The following is a 21155-nucleotide window of genomic DNA, read 5'->3' on the forward strand; positions in this document are numbered from 1 at the left end:
CTTGTGTTCAGAAAGGTTTTAGACCAAGGTTTCCTTGAATGCCAGGAGCTGGGAGAGGGGGACAGTTGGGGGAGAGCATGCTATATGCTGGAGCCCTCATTTAACACTTAGCCATGCTTGCACTGATCCTAGGGATCAGCCCAAAGTGAATGCTTACGGTATTCTCAGGTCTTTTCTGAGCATGACTCTTGCTCTGGGCATGCATATAGCTCTCTAAATTCCCCATATACATGATTGCTTTTGAATGCCTTAAACTGCCCAAAGAATCTCTCTCCTCAGCTCTTCCTCCTATCTCTAGATTGTCTAATGTGTGTCAACCGTACACTTTTGCCCCAGATTGTTTGGTAGCTTTGCAATATTTTCAAGAAATGTCCACCAATTTTTTTGGCCTGGGAGAATTGAGTTAGGTGAAATAGAGGTAAGTGCCTTGCATCAGTCCTTCAGATAGTCCCAGACAGAACAGACATACAAAATAATTTGTAGATAAGATTTGCTCTGCTCCCTCTAGAGCCAGGGACCATTTTCCCACACTGGAAACATGGGCTGACATCTTCAAGACTGCCACTGAGCTGTAGCTGGTGTGGGGCGAGGGCAAGTAAAAATGTCATAAAGCTTTCCTGCTATTTTGATGTTGCCTTTTTCTTGATTCAAAATTAACTTGGTTGCTACAAACATTTAATGTTTGCCAAAATTCTGACAAAGTTGGTTCTAACAGTTTCTGCTTATTTTTTGATGTCTCGGTGGAAGTAAAGAAACGTGGAGCTGCCTACTCCACTGTTTATTGACATCCAGCTACCTGTGTTCTAACAATCCCTCCTGGATGCATTCTAAAGTTGGAGAGACACTAATCTAAAAAGACACTAAAGCAGAAGCTAATTATTGACTATATCTTATATTTTGTGAGATCTTTACAGAGACCAAGGTGAAACACTAATCTAGACCATCAACACATGTCACCTATGTCAGTGCACTCAAATTTGAGCCTTCAAATCTACAGATCAAAACCAGTGAGAAAGGCCTTTTAAAAATATATAAATTCCCAAACCCTACAGTTCAGATTCTCAACAAGTGGGTCTAGGTAGGCATAGAAATTTGAATTGTAAACTCTTCCCATCTGATTCTGATGTCTTTCCATGACTGGGAACCAGTTGCTGCCCTTCACTACAGAGGTAAGACCCCTAAGAAAAGTGTAGCTTCACCAGTGGGTAACTAGCTACAAAACAAGAAATAGCATAAGTGAGAGCCAGTTTGGAACAGAGAGACAAATTTCTGATGATTCTTGGACACGTGGAAAATCATAGGACATGAAAAAAATCACCTGTATGGATATGGATATATGTACATATTTATACACATACATATGTGAATTATCACCCTGAAAAATTATGTCATGATTTTTAAGTTCAAATATTTATGATGTACAAAAGGGTTGAAACCAAACTACAGCAAATACCTGTGAATTTCCCACCTACCTTAAATAAAATGTTATCACTATAGTTGAAGACTTCTGGGTACCCATCTCTAATAAAATCCCCATTTATTCCTCTTAGAAGTTAAACTAGTCTGAATTTAGTGCATATCATTCCCATGCATTTACCTTTTTACATGTGAATGTATAAATAAGCAATAAATTGGACTGTTTTGATTTTTACACATACAACTGATTTAATACCATAATGTTCTCCTGCTACTTGCTTTTTCATTATGTTTGCAATTCATCAATTTTTATTCAAGTTCTATGATTTTAATATTTACCACAATGTAAACCTTCTCCCAGTGATAGTTTTTCCCCAAATTTTTGAAATTACAAAAGAAAGAAATTGTTCCTGTGATAATGTCTGTACATATCTTCTTGGGTACATGAGTTTCTTCAATGAAGAAACATAGAAAGAAGAGTTTCTTCAGTGTTTATACCTGTAAGTTGGGTTCCTGTATCATAAGGTACACACATCTTCAACTTTATACAAAATCTCCCTAATTGTTCTCCTTAGTATTCTACCAATGCAAGTTTCCACTACAATGAGTATGTGTCCTGTTCCCAACTGTCTGCCTCACACTTAATATTGTCAGGTTTTTTGCTGGTTTTTTTTTTCATTTTTGTAAGGCTGATGGCTAAGAAACTGTATCTACTAATGGTTTTAATTTGCATTTCCAAGACAGCTACTGAAATGGCAATCCTTTTAGTACATTCATTGGCTATTCACGTTTCCACTTTGGGGAACTGCCTTTTCGTATCCTTTGCCAGAATTTTTATTGCGTTATAAGAATAATCCTTATTGATTTATAGCATTTCTTTAATGGATACTATGTCTTTGTCAACTGATCTTGTTGTCAAGATCATCTGTGATGAGATCTTTTTATTCTACATATTAAACTTATCAATATTTCCTTTAAAGATTCTTTATTTTTTAAGCTTAAGAAATTTTTCTCGAAGAACATGAAGATATGCTCCTACGTTGTCTTCTAAAACTTGCAGTTTTGCTTTAACTTTTAGCTTTTAAATCAACTGTATTTGTAAATTTTTGTGCATATGGTGTGCAAATACATATTTAAAGCTTTTCCTGTCACCATACACAAAAATCAATTACATCAATTAATATATATATGAAATATTTAAATAACTGATTTTCCTAACCATTTATCAATGAATACGTCTTTTCCCCATTGATTGGGAATGCCACTTCAAGTTTCCAAGTTGCCACATGTAATGGAAGAGTATACTTCTGGCTTCTCCATTCTGTTCTATTGATGCATGTGCCAATTCTTGCACCAATATGACATTGTAAGATTCCTATAACCTTATAATAAGCCTTTGTATCTGAAAAAGCCAAGTCCCTCTCCCATTTTCTTCTTCAGAATTGTCTTCATTATTCTTGTTCTTTAATCTTTCATTAGAATTTTAGAATCAGCTTGTAGATTCCGCCCAAAAACAAACAAAAAAAATCCTGTTGGGAATTTACTACAGGCTCACAGAATCTAGTGATGAATTTGAGAAAAACTGACTTTACTGCTTTAAGCCTCCTTCTCCAAGAACATGGTATATTTCTTCCCATTTAGGTGTTCTTTAATATAGTTTTTAATAGAATTTTACAATTTGCTTCATAACTGCCTTGTATATATTTGATTTTGTTAAGTACTTACACATTTTTTATATTATAAACAAAATATTATATTTAACTGTATCTTTGTTATTGCTACTTTTGTTCAGCAATGCAATTGATTTTGTTTTTCGATTTTGTATTTATGCAAATGAAATGAAAACTTTTGTTCGCACAAAAAGCATCCAACAGTGCTTCTGAACTCTCTTGGTCATTCTAATAATTCATGAGTCCAATTTTTTTGTAGACAATTATATAATTCATGAATAATTATATTTTTCTTTTTCATAATCCTTAAGGTTTTAATTTACTTTGCTGGTAAGAATCTACAGTATAATGTCAAAAAGAAACACGGTAATAGGGATGGCCTGTATGATTCCCGACTTTAACAGGAATTCTCTTAATATTTAAACCATAAGTACGATGTTTCTATGTATGTTTTCTTATGTACTTTTTATCAGTTTCATGAAGTTTCCTTCTATTCCTATTTTGCTAAGAACTTTTTTTATCATGAGTCAGGACTGAATTTTATGTAGTGCTTTTCTGCCTCTTGAAATGACCACAGTATTTTTTTCTCCTTTGTTTCATGTGTTGAATTATGTTAATAACTGTTTTGGTGATAAAAACAAATTTATATTGTTGAAATAACCAACAACTGGGTCTCTCGCTCTCTCTCATGCACACACACACTCTGCTAGATTCAGTTTGCTAATATTTTGTTTACATTTTTAATCTAATCTGTGTTCAAAAGTAAATTGCCTTGTATTATACAATTCCTTTCTTATACAGTCCTTGTCTAGTTTAGGAATCAAGGTAACCTTATCTTCATAAATGAGTGTTCTCATTTATTCTCTTCTCTGGAAGAGTTTATGTAAGATTGGAATGGTTTCCTTGGATGTAATAGAACTTGCCTGTAAAACCGTCTGAACCCAGCAGTTATTTGGTGGAAAGACATTGTAGACTAAAAAAATGGTCACAGTCCTTTGCTCTTTTCTGGGTCCATGCCCTGTGTAATGGGAATTTGTATCCCACCAAAAGGTGGAGTCAATTTCCCAGACCCTTGGAATCTGGCCTTGTAACTTGCTTTGGCCAAAATAATGTGCAAGTTTCAAGCATAGGCTTCAAAAGGCCATTCCCACATCTGCTCCAGCTCTAGAAACCCTGATCAGCCACCATGTAAACAAGCTTGGGCTAGACGGGTAGGAAATGAGAGATCACATGAAGCAGAGATGAGCCATCAAACTAACGGCCATTCTAGTACAGCCAGCCCCCAGGAAACCTAGGAGCTAACCAAAGATGCATGATTAAACCCACTGAGAATATGAGAACAATTTAGCAAAGCCCAGCCCAAAACGCCAACTCACAAAATTCTGAGCTACAGAAATGGTTGCTGTTTCAAACCATTAAGGTTTGAGTTGATTTGCTATGCATCAAAGCTAACTGATACAACAGATTTCGAATCATGAATTCCTGATGATACATTAATGATTCTAAGACTACCTGGGTTTTGCACTTTTTAAGTCCATTTTGATAATTTATATAGTTTTAAGAAATTGTTCATTTTTCGGTCGTTTTCTATTTTATTGGCACAAAATTGTTAATAATTAATAACCATTGTTTTAATTTTTGCAGTGATTTTTGTGTGCTTTTCTTATTTATATTGGTTTTCATATCTTCTCCCATTTTTTCTTGCTCAGACTTCCAGACGTTCAGTCTAAGTTATTCTTTTCTGAAGAAGTTGCCTTTTATCACTGGCTACTGTTAAGATGTTCTCTGTGACCTTGGGGTTCTGCTATTCTGCTAATATGTCTAGGTGTGGCTTTCTACTTATCATCATTTGTGTAATAGATTATTAAAATATTAAATTCTTCCCTTCCTTGCATCCATATCCTTGCAATGTCATATTGCAGAATAGTCCTACGAGAGATGAAGTCTATTTATTTACCCCTCACTCCTGGCTTTCATCATATGACTTGCTTTGGGCAATAAATTAGTAGCAAATGCGATCAAGCAAAGAGAGCCTTGAAATGCACTAGTGCTGTAAGGCTTCCTCTTTTTCTTACACTTGGAAACTCAAGACTGCCATGTGGATAAGCCTGAGCAGACTCCACACATGGGGAAGAACTGCAGTATACCAGTCAACAGCCAATCTACCACCAGAGATGTGAAGAAGCTACCTACTGACCAACCAAATGACAACAGACATATCAGAGACATATCAGGTACGCTGGGTAGATACCAGCGTACCCAGACCAAGCCAGAAAGATCATCCCATTAACCCAAAGAACTATGAGCTAAATAAAAAGGCGAGGGACTTCCCTGGTGGCGCAATGGTTAAGAATCCGCCTCCCAATGCAGGGGACATGGGTTTGAGCCCTGGTCCGGGAAAATCCCACATGCCACCAAGCAACTAAGCCCGTGCACCACAACTACTGAAGCCCGCGCGCCTAGAGCCCGTGTTCCGCAACAAGAGAAGCCACCGCAGTGGGAAGCCCACACACCACAACGAAGAGTAGCCCCCGCTCGCTGCAACTAGAGAAAGACCGCGCGCAGCAATGAAGACCCAACACAGCCAAAAATAAATAAATAAATAAATAATTTTTAAAAAATAGTTTAAGCTTCTAAGTTTTCTAAGTGACTTTTTGACAGCAAGAGCTTACACTTTGATTGCACTGTTTTGTGTAATAAGAATTGATGTCTTATCAACTATAGAGAATCCTTAGTCATCATACTTCTAATAGTGCCCATAACCCCTTTCTCCCATTATCTTTTGGAATTTTTAAATATTTATGGAAGCATATACATACATACACACACTAAATACATATAAGCAAAACACATACATAAAATTTTTTTCCATATATATGCATCTTCCCTACATCTTAACCTTTCCTATTTTCCTCTATCCCTGCACTACAATTAAGGTAATCATTTGACAATATTTTCCATTTCACAAATGCTCTCCCTACCTGTGTCTAATTTACTGTTTAGCAGATTCACTGAGTTTTTTTCACTTCAATAACTGTATTTTTCATTTCTGGAAGTAACTTTTTTTTTTTTTTTTTGCGGTACGCAGGCCTCTCACTGCCGTGGCCTCTCCCATTGCGGAGCACAGGCTCCGGATGCGCAGGCTCAGCGGCCATGGCTCACGGGCCTAGCCGCTCCGCAGCATGTGGGATCTTCCCAGACCAGGGCACGAATCCGTGTCCCCTGCATCGGTAGGCGGACTCTCAACCACTGCGCCACCAGGGAAGCCCGTTTCTGGAAGTAACTTTTGACTCAAATCTCCCTGGTCATATTTATCATCTCTAGTCATCATGCATTGTTTTAAATTTGTTATTTTGCTCCTTTAAACATTTTAAGTATAGGGATTTAAAGAATTCTTTATCTTGTAATTCCAATTTCTACAGTCCTTTGAGGGATAATTGGGAAGTTTGTTGTGTCTTCCCATTCTTACTCATGATGGCTAAAAACTCATATTTGCGTGAACTTAATCTGTAGTAATCTTGTGAAGTTTGCATGAAAAGTGATTTTCCCAAAGATAATTTGTATTTTCTTCATAAAGAATCCCAAGGTGCCCAACCCAGGATCACATTAAGATAGTTTCTTGAGCTTCATGAGTATATAAATCCAAATTTTACATCTGTTTGATGTCAAGAGCTGTGGTTTCAAATTCTTATCAGGGAACTATTTTTTGTGTGTGTGGAGATAAAGCAGAGAAAAGCTAGTCAATGGACTGCCTCCCTTTGCTAAGTAGTAGACTATTTCTGCCTACCCTTTCACTGGAGGGGTGGTCTTCTGAATCATGGCTTTATTTCAGAAGTTTCTGTCCCAACTTCTAAGCTTGCATGGAATCTAAGCCATTTTCCCCATCCCACACAGAATGTTGAATTTAAGGCTCTAACTGGAACTTTTATACATTGCTAATGAGAGTGTAAAATAGTATAGCCACTTGGAAAAATTCAATGGCATTTCTTATGAAGTTAAACATACACTTAATATACGACCCAGCAATCCCACTCTGACATATTTACCCAAATAAAAATGAAAACTTTTGTTCATACCAAAGCCTGTATGCAAATGTTTTAATAGCTTTATTCATAAATGCTAAAAACTCAAAACAACCTAAATGTTCATGAACTAAGGAATGAATAAACAAATTGTAGTATATCCGTAGAACAGAATTGGAATGTTACTCAGCAATAGAAAAGAATGAATCCCTGAAATACACAACATGGGTGAACCTCAACACATACTTACATAAATAGTTCCATTTATAATGCATTCTGGGAAAGGCAAAAATATAGGGCCAGACAACAATTCAGTGGTTGCTAGACGTTTAGGATGAGGAGAAGACTTGAATAAAGTGCAGCACAGGGGAGTTTTTGGAGGTTATGGAACAATCTTTTATCTTGATGGTAGTTACATGACTGCATAGATTTTCCAAAACTTACAGAACCATACATTTAAAAAGGAGAATTTTATTGTATATAAATTATACCTTAATTTTTAAAAAAGGAAAAGGAAAGAAAAGCCCAGGACCAGATGGTTTCACTGGTGAATTCTACCAAAAACTTAAAGAATTAATGTCAATCTTTCCCAAACTCTTTCAAGAAACTGAAGAGGCAGGAACACTCCCAAACTTATTTTTCAAGGCCAGCATTAGCCTGATACTAAAACTAGATAAGTACACTACAGAAAAAGAAAACTATAGACCAGTATCTTTGATAAATATAGATGCAAAAATTCTCAAAATATTAGCAAACCAAATTAAAGAGTACATTAAAGGAACATATACCATGATCAAGTGAGATTTATCCCTGGGATGCAAGGATGGTTCAACATATGCAAATCAATAAATGTGATACACCACATTAATAGAATGGAAGATAAAAATCATGATCATATCAGTAGATGCTCTGTCAAAAACATCTGACAAAATGCAGTATCCTTTCATGATAAAAACACCCAAGTTGGGCTTCCCTGGTGGCGCAGTGGTTGAGAGTCCACCTGCTGATGCAGGGGACACTGGTTTGTGCCCTGGTCTGGGAGGATCCCACATGCCGCGGAGCGGCTGGGCCCGTGAGCCATGGCCATGGAACCTGCGCGTTCGGAGCCTGTGCTCCACAACGGGAGAGGCCACAACAGTGAGAGGCCCGTGTACTGCAAAAAAACCAAAAAACCAAAAAATCAAAAAAAAACACCCAAGTTGGGCATAGAAGGAACACACTTCAACATAGTAAAGGCCATATATGACAAGCCCACAGCTAACATCATACTCAACAGTGAATGGTTGAAAGCTCTTCTTCTAAGATCAGGAAAAAAGACAGGGTGTCCACTCTCACCACTCTTAAATCAACATAGTACTACAAGTCCTAGACAGAGCAATCAGGCACGAAAAAGAAAAAAAAAAAAAAGGTTTCCAAATTAGAAAGGAAGAAGTAAAAATGTCTTTGCTTGCAGATATGATCCTATACACAGAAAATCCTAAAGACTCCACCAAAAGACTTTTATAACAAATCAGTGAAGTCAGTAAAGTTGCAGGGTACATAATCAAAATATATAAATCAGTTGCATTTACATACACTAACAACAAAATATCCAAAAAAGAAATAAAACAATTTCATTGACAATAGCATCAAAAATAATAAAATACTTAGGGATAAATTTAACCAAGGAAATGAAAGATCTGTATACTGAAAACTACAAGACTTTGATTAAAAACTGAAGAAGACACAAACAAATGGAAAGATATCCCATATGTTCATGGATCAGAAGAATTATTACTGTTAAAATGTCCACACTACCCAAAGCAATCTGTAGATTCAATGCAATTCCTTTCAAAATTCAATCGGCATTTTTCACAGATATTGAAAAAAGAACCCTAAAATTTGTATAAAATCACAGAAGACCCCAAATAGCAAAAGTAATCCTGAGAAAGAACAACAAAGCTGGAGGCGTCACACTTCTGGATTTCAAACTGTACTACAAAGCTATAGTAATCAAAACAATATGATACTAACAAAAAACAAAAACAAAAACAAAAGACACATAGACCAATGGAACAGAATTGAAACCCAAAAATAAATCCTTGCCTATACAGTCAACTAGTATTTGCAAACCATATGCCTGATAAGGAGTTAATATCCAAAATATACAAAGAACTCATACAACGCAATAGCAAGATAAAGTCTGATTTTAAAATGGGCAGAGGAACTAAAGAGACATTTTTCCTAAGAAGACATGCAAATAGCCAAAAGGTACATGAAAAGGTGCTCAGCATCACTAATCATCAAAAAATGCAAATAAAAAAACATTATGAGATATCACATTATACCTTTTAAAATGCCTATCATCAAAAAGACAAGAGATAACGAGTGTTGGAGAGGATTAGAGAAAAGGGGAACCTTGTGCACTGTTGATAGAAATGTAAATTGGCACCGCCACTATGAAAAGCAACATAGAGGTTCCCCAAAAAGTTGAAAATAGAACAGCCATGTGATCCAGCAAGCCCACTTCTAGGTGGCTTCCACATAATGTGGGGTATATGTCCAAAGGAAATGAAATCACTACCTCATAAAGATATCTGCAGCCCCATGTTCACTGCAGCATTATTCATAAAAACCAAAATATGGAAACCTAAGTGTCTGTAAACAGATAAATGGATAAAGAAGATATGGTATGTCTACGTGTACACACACACACACACACACACACACACACACACACACGAGTGGAATATTACTCAACCATGAGAAAGAAAAAATCCTGCCATTTGCAACATGGATGGACCTTGAGGGCATTATGCAAAGTGAAACAAATCAGACAGAGAGAGAAATCATGTATAATATCACTTGTATGTGGAATCTAAAAACCTGAGTCATAGAAACAGAGAGTAGAATGGTGATTGCCAGGGTTTAGAGGGAGTGGGGGAAATGGGAAGATGTTGGTCAAAGAGTAACAGTTTCCAGTTATAATATGAATAAGTTCTGGGGATCTAATGTACAGCATGGTGATTATAGCTAATAATATTGTATTATATAATTGAAAGCTGCTAAGAGAGTAGATCGTAAATGTTCTCTCCACAAAAAAGAAATGATAATTATATGATATGATGGAGATGTTAGCTAACATTATGGTAGAAATCATTTTGCAATATATTGTGTCGAACTGTTGTATACCTTAAACACACATAATGTTATATGTCATTGATATCTCAATAAAGTTGGAATAGAGAAATAGATTAAAGGAAAGAAAAGGAATAAACTTAAATATCTACCTTCCTGATATTGGCCTATATCCCTCTGGTTTTCACTTCCCTTCATGTATTTAGCCTCTAAGAATATACCTTATTGTAAGTGCAATGACAAATCATAAAAGATTTCTGTTGTTTTATCCAGCATTTACAGGCATTTTGAAGCAAGAGGATTTTAAAAATGTCTAGTCGACCATACTGCCAGAAGCAAAATTCTGCCATTCTATTGAAGAACAAGGCAATCTTTAAATTTCATGATGTTTTTAACTTTTTCAATTCACTTTATCACTGAATCCTCATGTTTCTATGAATGCAGTTATTGTATTGGGTTGGCCAAAAAGTGCGTTCAGGGTTTTTCCAAAACACCTTATGGGAAAACTCGAACGAACGTTTTGGCCAACCCAATATTACCCTCTTTATAGACAGGAAAACCAAAGCTCATGGAAGTTGAGTCATTTCTTACTGTTTATCTAGACTAGACATCCACCCAAAACTGAATTAACAGGTTCTGACAATGAAAACCAATTTGAAGATTACCTTAAATCTCCCAGAAGTAGGGCAATAAGAAACATTTTGAGAATTATTTACATTCTGGATCATCCATATCTGGCAGTAAAGTGAAGTGTGTGACCTTGGGCAGGTCATTGAACTCTCTGTCTAGTCTCAAAACACCTACGTCAGAGAACTGTTGTGACAATTAAATGATTAAATTCACATCAAACACATAGAAAAGCAAAAGTAGAAAGTAGTGCTTACTTTGAATAAACCATGCTTTTGGTTGCGCTGACCAAGCCATAAATTGCTTCCTGGGGGAAGGTTGGTCTCAGGAGGGTCTATCACACGTTCATAAATCCTATAAGGGCAAAGAACACAGTTACTAACAAAGAGGCTCAAAGCAGAACCAAAAGGTACATGCACGCCGTTTGAAGTACTCATGGCATTAGCAGCTGGTATAGAGAGATGAAGCCAATATGTGGCACGTTTTAGATGACAGGTAACATAAACAGAGATCTGTTTCCTGACAACACTTAGACACATTATCTGGGCCCCTCCTGGCTTTCTATCTTTGCCCTTTGGGCAGGGGAAGAAGGAAAAGGGTACCATGTTTGAGTGTCTATTCTGAGCAACGAATTTCATACAAACTCTGTGAGTAAAGTGGTTTTGTCCATGTTACAGGTGAGAAAGCTGAGGTTCAGGGACCGTAAATGGGTCAACCAAGACAGCCAGGGAACAGTGAAGTTGGGATGAGAATTTCCACCTGTCTGGCTGCAAAGCCCATGTACTCTCCTTTGTGCTCTACTACTCCCTGACTGCTTTACTCAGCTGCTACTCATTTCTACAGTAACCTCCTACCCCCTCTAAATAACTGAGTAGCAGCTGCACACATGATAATGTACAAAATCAAGTAACTGAAGTCATCATCCAATGAACAAATATTTATTGAGCATTTCTTTATGCTCCAAGCTCCATACAAGACAGCAGGAGACAGAGCAATAAACCAGACGTACGAAGTCCCGCCCTCATAGAGTAAAAGATAAAACTCTGTACATGATGAAAACCTTCATATGATATAGTAAGACATATAACTAATACAGAGAAGGCAACAGTCCCAGGACCTTTGAAAGCACTGATAAAACCTACTGAACAACTGAATTGCTCTGTTGAGCAATTCAATTGAATTGTCTCAGTTGCTCTGCCCGCCCAAGCCCCACGTTAGTCAGTTACAAATCTTGAAATTTAGAAACAGTCCCTGTAACCACCAGCTGATCACAGGCCTCCGCCTCACCCCTGGCAAGTACCTTTCAGCACCTGAGTACTGAGAAGGGAAAGGAAGAGCTTGCCTAAGAACTGAACTTGTCTCCTTAGGCGCTCAGAAGATTCTGAATGGGGTGAGATACAGGGACCATCTGTGAATTTCCATTCCTCATGATGGCCCTGTCCATTCCATTCATTCCTCTGTCCTTACTTGGAGCAGCCGTGGGGAGAATCATCACCCAGGTAGGTCCAGAGGTCTAACAACTCATCAATCCTCCCAGCTGGGATGCAGCTGACTGCCTCCTGGCAGAGGGTGATGGATTCCTCCAGCAGCTCTCAGTAGGAAAGTGCGGAAGACCTGAAGGATTGTCCAGTTGTGTCAAAGCCAGTGAATGACTGCAAGGCCGTTGCAGCTGGGAACTATCACACTGCAGTCTTGTATCTTAGCCACATCATGCATTACTCTCCTATTCCCCAATGGAAACATGCTGTTTCCTAACAATACATGCAAAGTATTCAACTGACAAAGATCTAAATATATCAGATCCCTCTCTATTAATTATCTTTCCATTATAAATGGAGGCTTGAAACATAATCAAGGAAAAATAAGTTTCCCTGAAAAAGACAGCCTGTGTTTTCTCCACAAAAACGCAACCTTTCTTTCTGTATGTTAGAAGGAAACATTTTAAATGAAACAATCTGTCAAAACTGCTTTAATACAAGAAGATGCTATACACTTCCTTAAAAAAGTTTTTTCTAATATTAGTGAAAAACTAGAAACAAGCCAAATTTACAACAAAAGAGAAACACATACGTTACAGTAGTTCAGCTTGACAGAATTTACTAGTCATTAATAGTGATTAAATATGCAGGTTATGAAATATGGGGAAATATATACAAAATAGTTTTCACCAGAGGAAAGTAGAATGCAAAATTATTTATGCACTATGGAGATAACGATGCAAAACTTATGTTCAACGCTGGTGAATTTCAGAGGAGGCCAGAGAGAATCGGAAATCGCTATCTAGGGGAAGAGGCAGAAGCATAATTTTCTAGGAGTTCATTTCACTAAAAAATTGAAAATGTTGTCAAACTATTTATCTTCACCTTCATTTTAAAACATTTGCATCTATCAGAGTGACAGGAGCTTTCCATTCAAATGCTTTCTTTTTGGTTTTCAATATGCTAGAATGTGAGCTCCAATGAGCAAAGGAGGCCTTTATCTCATGTTTACTAAGTGCAGGATCCTGGACTGGATCTGGGGGCAGGAAAAAAGAAAATCTCATAAAGGACATTAGTAGAAAACTGGTGAAATTTGAATAGAAACCGTAGATTACAAAATAGTGTTGGATTGGTGTGCAATTTCCTGATTTTGAGAATGTGGATAGTGTTTATTTAAATGTCTTGTTCTTAGGAAATATGTACTGTAGTATTTAGGGGTAGAGGGTCATGAGGTTTGCAACTTACTCTCAAAGAGTTCAAAATAACAATGTGTATATACACACTATAAGTACGTACATATGTAAACACACATTATTACTTTGAGAGACAGAGCAGAATCTGAGCAAAGAGTTTATGATTGTTTTTTGGACCATTCTCAATTTTCCTGTAGGATTAAAATTATATTAAGCTAAAAAGTTTTAAAAATAGAGTGAAAAAGCTAAAAAGGTCTACAATTATGTAAATTAAAACTACATACATGCAAAACTATTTTATCGATTAGCCAAAGATATACACAAACTTTAAGAGTCACATAAGGTATATATGATAGTGTTTTCCTAAAGGAATGGGAATGGTTGGGGGGAGGGGAGTGAAAGGAAGGAAGGGAGGGAGATGGGGAGAGGAGGGGGGAAAGTGAGGAAGGAAGGAAGGAAGGAAGGAAGGGAGGGAGGGAGGGAGGGAGGGGAGGGAAGATTTCATGGATTAATGCTGACAATATCTCATAAACTAAGAAACAGGATTATCACATCCCTAACCTCACCCTTCTACAGGGGGAGTTATGACACCAACATACCAGACAAATACAATCAGAATCTTGGCAAAAGGGCTGCTGATCCCTGAGCTGGACTGGCTCATGCAAATAAGCCGGTAGGGCACAATGATCTGTCACTTAAATGTAGTATTGCCCAAACCAACTGAAATGAAAAGTCAAAGCTAATACATGAACTCCTTGACTTCCAGCGTGGTCAGGAAATCGAATACTGTATTCTGATATTCTGCTCTTCTGGTTAATGAGGTTTCCTTCCCGTCAGGAAACATCTGACTGTCTACAATGTGTGTGACACTCTGCTGGCTATGGGGACACACAGGCGAAGTTAGCACAGCCAAGTTCCTGCCCTCAGGTGAAATGCCTGAGCCAGACAGACAACACAGCCACACACACACCTTACAATTCAGTGCAATAAGTGCAAGGATCTGCGGAAGCAGAGAAGAAAGAAAATATCGTATAGCTGATTCACTTTGTTATACAGCAGGAACTAACACAACGTTGTAAAGCAATTACACTCCAATAAAGATGTATTTTTAAAAGCAGAAAAGAAAGGGAAGACTTTCCAAAGAAGGGGACACTACAGCTGAGTTGTGAATGAAGAATAAAGTAGAGCTGACACACCCACATAACAGCCAGCACTTACACAGTACCGAGTGTGTGTCAAGCATTTGTACTAAGGACTTTCCTTATATTGATTTACTTAATCCTCGCAATACCACCATCAGGCAGGTATTCTTGGCTTGGCAAGGTTAAATAACTTGTCCATGGCTAGGCAGCTGGTGAATGGCAGAGCTGGGATTTGAACCCAGACCCCAAGTCTGTGCGATTCACTCAAATAAATTAAGATTCCTAACTTGACTTACTTATCAGGAAGGGAAAGGGGAAACAAGACCACATGCCAAAGCACAAGGTCAGGACCGGTTAGCTCTCCCAGAACCCACTTTCTCTTCCTCCTTGCTACACTGCTACGTGGCTACAAGGTTTCCAGCCTCCTTCACCTCTGGGTGTGGCCATGGAATGTGAATGGAAGGGATCTGCACCACTGCTAGCCATGACCTAGCCCCAGAAAACCTCCCTCAAGCATCTTTCACACTGTCTCTTTCAGCTGACAAGAGAAGGCTCTAAAGGCTGTGAGGTGGGCAGAGCCACAAGATGGCAGGGCCTGGATTCCTAAATGATGATGTGGGAGGCCACCTGCCAGCCAGACACACCCAACCGGACGGCAACCCAACTGAGATGGAGAGGATTTTCCGTAGTTGTGGCCAGTATTCTTTACCCTAACAAGTATACCCCAACGAAAGACAGAAAGGTGACTGTCATAGATTCACGCCTATAATGCCAAGAGATATCAGAGATCGTGTGGTATAGCAGAGACACATGAATTTGGGATAAAATAGATTTAGGTTCACATTCCAGTTGTGCATTCTACTAGCTATATGACCTTAATTAAGTGATTTAATTTCTCTGTACCTCAGCTTTCTCATTTTAAAAAGGGGGATGGGCTTCCCTGGTGGCGCAGTGGTTAAGAATCCGCCTGCCAGTTCAGGGGACACGGGTTCTAGCCCTGGTCCGGGAAGATCCCACATGCTGCGGAGCAACTAAGCCTGTGCACCACAACTACTGAGCCTGTGCTCTAGAGCCCACGAGCCACAACCACTGAGCCCACGTGTCACAACTACTGGAGCCCGCGCGCCTAGAGCCCGTGCTCCGCAATAAGAGAAGCCACCACAATGAGAAGCCTGTGCACCGCAACGAAGGGTAGCCCCCGCTCACCGAAACTAGAGGAAGTCCGCGCACAGCAATGAAGACCCAATGCAAGCAAAAACTAAAAAAATAAAAAACGGGGATGTTACTGCTGACTGTATGGGCTGTGGTGAGGCTTGAATAGTTTTAATGCCATTGGTACATAGTAGGTGCTGCCAGTCTGTAAAATTCACAGGTGTCTAAGGATGCAGAGCTACACAGGTCACATGATACATTTCAGCCCACCGGCTGCACCTCACATCAAATGAATCCACTGAGATGGGATTATCAGTATCTTAGGTGCCTGGCTTGTGCTTTGGGACACAGTTTAGGGGAATGACATCACTGTCGCATGGGAGGGTATGAGATTTCAATGTTACAATGCAAGAATTTAGTGCCTATTTTGTCATAAATTCCCACACTGAAAATTTTTAAATCCTAAATTTCTTTTCACCTTCTACAAATTTAAAAGCTAGAACAAGTGAATATGTAACAGGAACAAAACAAAGGAATTAACAGCATTAACTTCTGCTGCTGTTTAACCTGATTAGAGTGCACACTGACAGCCTACTTAGATTCTAAACTTTGGATTAAAACAAAATTTTTGGACAAAGTACATTTTCTAGGATTAAAACAAAATTTTTGGACAAAGTACATTTTCTATGACGTACCAAAATCCCAGTATTTTTACTATGTTAGTTTTGAAATGTCATTCATTAGCTTTTTTCAATTCTTTCAAGACATAAGTCACAAACTTTTCTATGCAAATTAAGCAAACATCTTAGTATCTTTTACATCCCTCCAAAATATGTAATTCTTTGACATTTACAAAAGCTTGACTTTTGTTGAAAGTTCATCATAAACTCACATTAGACAGGAGAAGGGCTCAGGAAAAAGGAAGAGGTATAAGAAATATTTTATACTATATTAGACTGTATGTTTGAACACACAATCACCAAACCAAGAACAACAACAAAATACATGGTTTTTATATGAGTAAAATATGACAAGACACTACTCCTAACACTTTTGCCTAATCCAGTACTAGGCACTTTCCTACTCCATTTGGGACCTTAATTGGATTTAGCCAATCCATATAAAAGGTTTCTGGGGAAACAAAAAATGTCAGCAGTAAGCCAAAGCCCTCTACGTTCTTACCTCAGGCCGTCCTTATTTATCCTTTTTATATATATTATTTTTTATGTATTCTGACTGCCCTGTATTTTGGTTCTTTACTGACCTCTGAGACCCTGCCCACTTGGATGGCCCATTTGGACATACTCTCTAGAACATCAGCATATGACTCTATACGCTCCCACTAACCGTTGAAGTCTAAAATTCTGGTCCTGGCTGAACCTGCTTTCCCAGACCTCCCTGCCAAGGAAGGAGCAATTGGCCTTTCCTGGTACCCCTGCGTCCAGCACTTTCACACTCGAGTTGTGTCTGCACTTCCTGACTGCTACAACCACTGATTATCTGCTGAGTATGGAGGAAATAAAACCCTCGCAGCAACATCCCTGCACCTGCTCACTTGTCTCCTGCACTAACACCTTCCCTGACCATTCTACATAAAGTAGCAACCAACCACTCATCACTTAGCTTGTTTTACGCTTATCAAAGCACATGACTCTCCACCGTTGGCTCTTTGCTGATGGACTGTCTCCTCCTACCAGAAGTAAGCATCTTGAAAGCAAGGACCTCGTCTATCTTTTTCATGTCAGTATCTCTACCATCTGGAAGAGAGCCTAGTCAAAGTAGGTGCCCACTCCATATACTGAATGAATGAATGAAGGCAGTATGTTCAGAATAAGAGGGCTACAGACAGTTACACAAGCCCTAAAGTATTATGGCTAAGACTTTATGATGCACAATTCCCAAAAATGAATGACACAAACTAAGAAATCAGGCAGTTGAACTTGAGACTTTATGCAGATATTCCTGAGGAAAATGCAGTCAGTGAAAATGAGTGACATGATAACTTTTTTCAAGTGTTTTCCTCCATCATCGCCAGCTCATGAGATTCACACAAGAAGCCCCCCGCCCCCCCACAAAAAAATAGAGCAAGATTAAAAAAAAAAACCTCTCACTGTTTTCCATGCAGAAAAGAGATAGGGATAGCAAATTTGAATCTGTCAGGCAGACAACTCACTAACAGGAAAGCCAGATATATGTATTTCAGAAAGAAATAGTCAAGAGAAATAGTCAGCAACTTGAAAATTAATCAGATCAAGCATAGTCCTTTTGATAAGTGCACGATTTACTGCTTAAGTTGATGGCATTATAATCAGCCCAAATTTATCATATTCCCATAGGCTACCTGACACAAATAATGCATTTACTCTATAACCATCTAAAATCTACCCTTTCTTTTGGCCAAAAAAAAGGCCCAATTCCCATTTAGTCGTGTTTCTAGGCCTTGAACTCAAATGAGATGCTGGCTATTAAGATGTATTGGGAGAATTATGGGAATTTTGCATGCCATTAGTATCTAACGGTATTTTAAAGTGTAAGTAACTCATTTCTAATACAATAGCATGAAAAATTAAACATCCAAACATAAAAACTGCTCAAGAGGAATGAACACTGCAAAGAGCAACTATCATGCTCCTCGTGCAAGTCAGCCACTGAATCAAGGGCTCCCATTAGGAATTTTCTTCACAAGGTACAGCTTCTCTTTATTCATGACTTTAAGAATGCCCTCCCGGGGCTTCCCTGGTGGTGCAGTGGTTGAGAGTCCGCCTGCCGATGCAGGGGACACGGGCTCGTGCCCCAGTCCGCGAAGATCCCACATGCCGCGGAGCGGCTGGGCCCGTGAGCCATGGCCGCTGAGCCTGCGCGTCCGGAGCCTGTGCTCCGCAACGGGAGAGGCCACAACAGTGAGAGGCCCGCGTACCGCAGAAAAAAAAAAAAAAGAGAGAGAAGAATGCCCTCCCTAGCACGCATGCCATCTGCTTAAAGACCAGTCAATATTCTATGAAGAACTAGATTTTCTGTTAACCGATAAAGCCCTCAGAGCTCAACAAAGAAATGCAGTGGTTCAACGACACTACATACGAAGGAATATTGGATTTTTATTTACCTGGGTGAAGAAAGGCCTCTGAAGGGACTCCACGGTACCTTTCCCAATTATAGAGAAGAATGAATTTCCAATGTAAACCTTGTGAATTGACACGTATTGTGCCGGTGTTCAATAAGACAATATGAAGCCCAAATGAGACGCTAAATGAAGAGGTTTATCTGGGGCTTTGCCTAGAATTGAAGAAAAGTGTTCACAAACTCCCTGAAGAGGAAAGTTACAATGACCTTCCTCTGCTAGATAGAGAGCCTCATCTTCACTGCCTTTAAGCCAGCACTAGTGAATATCAAGGTGTTCCTTAGAGAAAGTTCCTTATTAGAGAACACAAGACAACTCCCATTCTATCTCCCCTCACTAATACGGTGGCGGGGGAGCTTGCACAGGAGGCAATTCTCTCTTTTGAACTCAGGCTAAAGGGGGCATCGTGCAATCTTCCCCCCTCAGCTTCATAGGGGAAATGTGGGAACACGAAGTTCTTGATCACCACTAGAAAAACAAAAGACACCTATGGCGTCATTGGCATTGCTCTTGGCCCTGTTCAGCATTCATTCCGTAGGTCATCGCAATCTACAAAATAGTTCCTCAAAGCTTGCTCACTGTGGCCAGAGTGTCTGCCGGCGATGTACACTGATGAGCTACTTGTTGAATTTCCGTGTCAGGTTGCTTGGCTGTTGGTAATTATTTGCTAACATGGAAGACACATCACACAGGGCTTGTACCAGAAGGACATGAAAGGAATACCCCCAAAGGGGAGCTCTGTGGTCTCCTCCTAACAATTTGTTTAACGAAACCAATGACACTCAGCAAATGACAAGGGGAAAACGGCACCTCTGGCATTGTACAGGAGTACAGACTGTAATCGGGGAGACGGATTATCGAGGTGAATACAGTATGGCGCCAACATGTAAGAACTGACTTCTAAACCAAATCCATGCAGAGCTCAGGAGGGAGGACGGTAGCAGGGCTCAGCAGGTTTCTAAACAGTTTCGCAGCCGCTGTCAGCAGAGTAAATACAAATGCGAACTAAAAAGAGAAGGCAAAGTTGAAATCTGGATGGAGATGCCTTTGTTGTGGTGAAAGAGAAGGCAGCAGAGTGTTCAAATGAGATTAGCAAAGAGACTTTGCCGGAGAAGGGTATGAATACCCTCCAAGAGAAAGAGAGGTCTTCCCAAGAAGATGGATGAAGACCTGCTTCATCCACTGAGAAAACACTTGCCAGATGCATGCTTTTGCTTGTTTGGCAATTAAAGTTTACTCTTTTCTCTCTCCTCATTGGGATCTCCATACCAACAGTACTTCCCTTTCTTAACCATATTTTATGCCCCAAATATCTCTGTCCTACAACTTCTTACTAACCCTTATGCTCTGCCTATCCCAAGATCATGCTGATTGTGGATCAGGTCAGACAACCAGCTCTGTCATATTTAGCATTGTTACCTACGATTCAACAGTGTAATAGCAGTGGGCTTATTGAATCTGCAGGAAAATACGGAGTTGGTATGACTGTTTCAATCATAATACATTTTCAGATAATACCACCAGGGTTAAAAGAGACATTAATAGGCAGAAATTAGGGCCAAATCAAATAAGATGAAATTTCACATCAAAAATGAAAGATCCCATGCTTAGGGACTGTGCTTCTCAAAGACAGAATGTGAGATCTAAGGTTTAACAGAAATACATATTGAGAAAAAGTACACAGCTGTTTTGATCAACAGTAAGCTAAGGCTGCCAAAAAGGATGTTATCATCTTAAACTGTACCAGAAGAAGACAATGATCTCATTCTAATCTGAGTCCATCTGCCTAGAGATAATCACATGTAGTTGTAGGAACTTCTCAGATGATAAACAGACACACTTTAGAAAGAACCAAGCAGGATTGTGAGGGCCTTGTGAGCCAAATCAAGTGCTGAATGGCTGAAGGAACAGAGGATGTGCAGCCTGAAAAAGTAAAGATTAAGGGAAAGCAAGATAAAGTCTTCAAATATTTGGAGGACTGTCACGTGGAAGAGGGACTGGATTTGGTCTATGTAGCTAAAAGAGGTAAAACGTATACCAACAAGTGTAAGTTACAAGGAGGTATTTTTAGCTCAAGGTAAGAATTTTCTAGCAGTCAGAAAACACAGAGAGAAGGAACAGCCTTGGGAAGCAATGAACTACAGTCTCTGAAGGATGTCCTAGTAGATGATAGAAGACCACTTGGCAAGGACAGTAATCCTCAAACTCAGACAGAGAGAC

At 39.0% G+C, this 21155-nt stretch overlaps 1 protein-coding gene across 2 annotated transcripts in view; it reads right to left on the minus strand.

Moving 5' to 3' along the window:
• NELL1 (neural EGFL like 1) overlaps positions 1 to 21155 on the minus strand; it is an 859251-nt gene that overhangs the window by 677059 nt on the left and 161037 nt on the right. For both annotated transcript variants that reach the window (XM_060159518.1, XM_060159517.1), the window contains exon 5: positions 11110 to 11206. In XM_060159518.1, the coding sequence (XP_060015501.1) occupies positions 11110 to 11206 (97 nt within the window). The remainder of the gene's footprint in view (positions 1 to 11109; positions 11207 to 21155) is intronic.

Source organism: Lagenorhynchus albirostris, chromosome 9 (genome assembly GCF_949774975.1).
Source record: "Lagenorhynchus albirostris chromosome 9, mLagAlb1.1, whole genome shotgun sequence".
NCBI lineage: Eukaryota > Metazoa > Chordata > Mammalia > Artiodactyla > Delphinidae > Lagenorhynchus > Lagenorhynchus albirostris.